General features: G+C 43.4%; 1 protein-coding gene across 1 annotated transcript; it reads right to left on the bottom strand.

Moving 5' to 3' along the window:
* Positions 1-225: 225 nt before the first annotated feature.
* LOC147624373 (profilin-like) lies at positions 226-1,797 on the bottom strand. Its single transcript, XM_086819362.1, has 3 exons — positions 1,556-1,797; positions 980-1,117; positions 226-694 (listed from the first exon to the last, which is right to left on the bottom strand). Exons 1-3 carry the CDS (start codon positions 1,679-1,681, stop codon positions 560-562), a joined length of 399 nt encoding a protein of 132 aa, XP_086675488.1. The 5' UTR covers positions 1,682-1,797; the 3' UTR covers positions 226-559.
* Between the last annotated feature and the right edge of the window lie 446 nt (positions 1,798-2,243).

The raw sequence follows: 2,243 nt of genomic DNA, 5'->3' as shown, positions 1-2,243 counted from the left end.
CTGCCCAACTACTGCCTCCAAAATGCAACTGAAACTATCTGATCTCATGCAGGTATAACCTACCCCCCCCCCCCCAGCTCACACTCACACTCACAGCAGATTAGATATCGAGCCCAAACAGCTCTTTTTGAACTGGGCTTTCCTGAACCATTGTGCTAAGGCAAGCCTCCAAATTCCAATGTTGCATCGGTACCTTAATGCCAGGAAGAAAAGGGAACAAAGTTGTAGAAATTAGAACAAACCATCTTCTTTCCATTATGAGGAGGAATTCAATACACAAAAACCTATCATAGATAAAGCACATCATAATCAATATGTACAATGTACTCCATTAGAGAGCTCGCTTGGGACAAGCTCTTGCATATGGAAAATTGAGAGCTGCCCCAACATACCTTCGATTCAGCCTCATAAATGCCTATCTTTTGTAGCATGCACGGCCTGCTGAATGACTGAAAGTCATAAAGCACCCAGCTTATCCTTCTACCAGTCTCGAAGAACTCAGCTACGAATCCACATTATTGAAGTACCAAACATGAAATTCACACAGATCAAACAGGTACTAGTAGCCCTGCTCTAGGAGGTAATCACCGAGCTTCTCCACGATGGTGTTGCATTCAGGCGCCGTGACCGGTTCATCGTAAATGCCTATTACCAAAGAAAGGTTGGTCTTCTTTATGGTTACACCACCTGAGCCCTGTCATCAACATCAATTCCACCCCCAATTCAGTGATTTCTCAACAAGCATATCACCAAAGAAAGATTGATCTTCTTTATGACTCTAAATTTTAAGATAATCAATACAAACATGCATCCATGGAGTTTCCACATGATAGGCAGAGTATCACCAGAGAATACATCTCATAGAAGTCTTTGCAAAAGGGTCCAATTAGACATCCTTGCCAATAAATATCCTTGCTAACATCAACTTGAATTAGATTGTAGCACTTCATTGAACCGTACGGCCAAAGAGTATGCTTACCTTCTTCCCACGAATCACAACCCCTTGCTCACCCTGAAGGACAAGGTACTTGGCTCCTCCAATAAACAGTCCTCGCTGTGCAAGGGCACTGGGATCATTAAAAGCATCCACTATAGCAGAGATCTCCTCGGCTTTGATCTGCAGAAAAAGGACGAAAACCCTTGACATAAACTAATCCACCTGCAAATATGTGTGATAAGATGACAAAATATACAAAAAACACTTAAGACAGAGAGAACAGATTCAAAATCTTCCTGCAAATCTATGTGGTGAGCACTACATGTACGGGAAAAACCCCATGAAAACATCCAAACCTGAAACCTCTGCAAAACAGACTGTAAAACCTATCCCTGGTCCTGACACGACATACAATTACAAGAGAAAAAAAAACTAGATTTCCTGCAGCAGATCTTAAAACACCCTGAGATAGAGATAACAACAGATAGTGGCCTAAACAAACCTATCAAAGCTCTTGATCTGGGTGGCAAGAAAAATCCTGCCTCTGGTGGCTGCGAAGCTTCAGAAGCATAAATCCTAAACAACAAAAAAAAACAGTGGATCGGAGAGGGTCCTCACCTCGGGGAACTTATGGCTGGAAGCCCACACAGAGCCTTCGACGCCGATGATGGCCGCAGAAGTGAGGGTATGGCCGGTGGCCAGGGGGCAGAGAAGATGGTCATCGACATAGCTCTGCCAAGACATCCTGAGAAGGAAAAGACAAACGAAACCCTAGGGAAGCAGCTCTCGAAAACACAGGTAGTAGGGCTGCGTGTATGCAGGAGTAGCTTGTGGACAACGACTGTGACCACCCCTTAGCTTAAATGCTGAGTGTAAGATTAGACTTAGCAACTATAATTTACTTTTCAGTAAATGCGTTTACTAACTTTATTATTATTTTATTCTTTTTGCCTGCCAGCTCATACCCCCTTCTCTTTTGGTTGGCACACTCTCAACCTTGAGAGTGTGCCAAGAGAGCTTAGAGGACCCCAAAAAGCATCTTCATGTTTCCATTTCTTATTCTGGGCGGTTTCGCCCTCTTCACTTTCTAAATGATCCATGCATCTCTGCTTGCCTACATGTGCTTGTGTAAACGGATCGTTATCAGTGAGCGTGCATGTATGGACAACGAACATGACCATGGGTGCAGTATCCCTTGTGTGTGTGTGTGTGTGTGTGTGTGTGAGAGAGAGAGCATCAATCTTAGTTTCCTCGACGAATATAATAACAACTACAAGCATACAAGTTATTCAGCTATTTGTGGCAT

Source organism: Cibotium barometz, chromosome 25 (genome assembly GCF_041138505.1).
Source record: "Cibotium barometz isolate CiBa-2024 chromosome 25, ASM4113850v1, whole genome shotgun sequence".
Lineage (NCBI taxonomy): Eukaryota > Viridiplantae > Streptophyta > Polypodiopsida > Cyatheales > Cibotiaceae > Cibotium > Cibotium barometz.
The sequence above is the reverse complement of the archived record's forward strand: the minus strand, read 5'-3'. Positions and strand labels throughout refer to the sequence as shown.

Coding starts and splice junctions, on each gene's coding strand:
- LOC147624373 (XM_086819362.1), bottom strand. CDS start 1,681: ATGTCTTGGCAGAGCTATGTCGATGACCATCTTCTCTGCCCCCTGGCC. Junction 1,118..1,555: donor CCAGCCATAAGTTCCCCGAG/GTGAGGACCCTC, acceptor CTTTTTCTGCAG/ATCAAAGCCGAGGAGATCTC. Junction 695..979: donor TTGTGATTCGTGGGAAGAAG/GTAAGCATACTC, acceptor TGTTGATGACAG/GGCTCAGGTGGTGTAACCAT.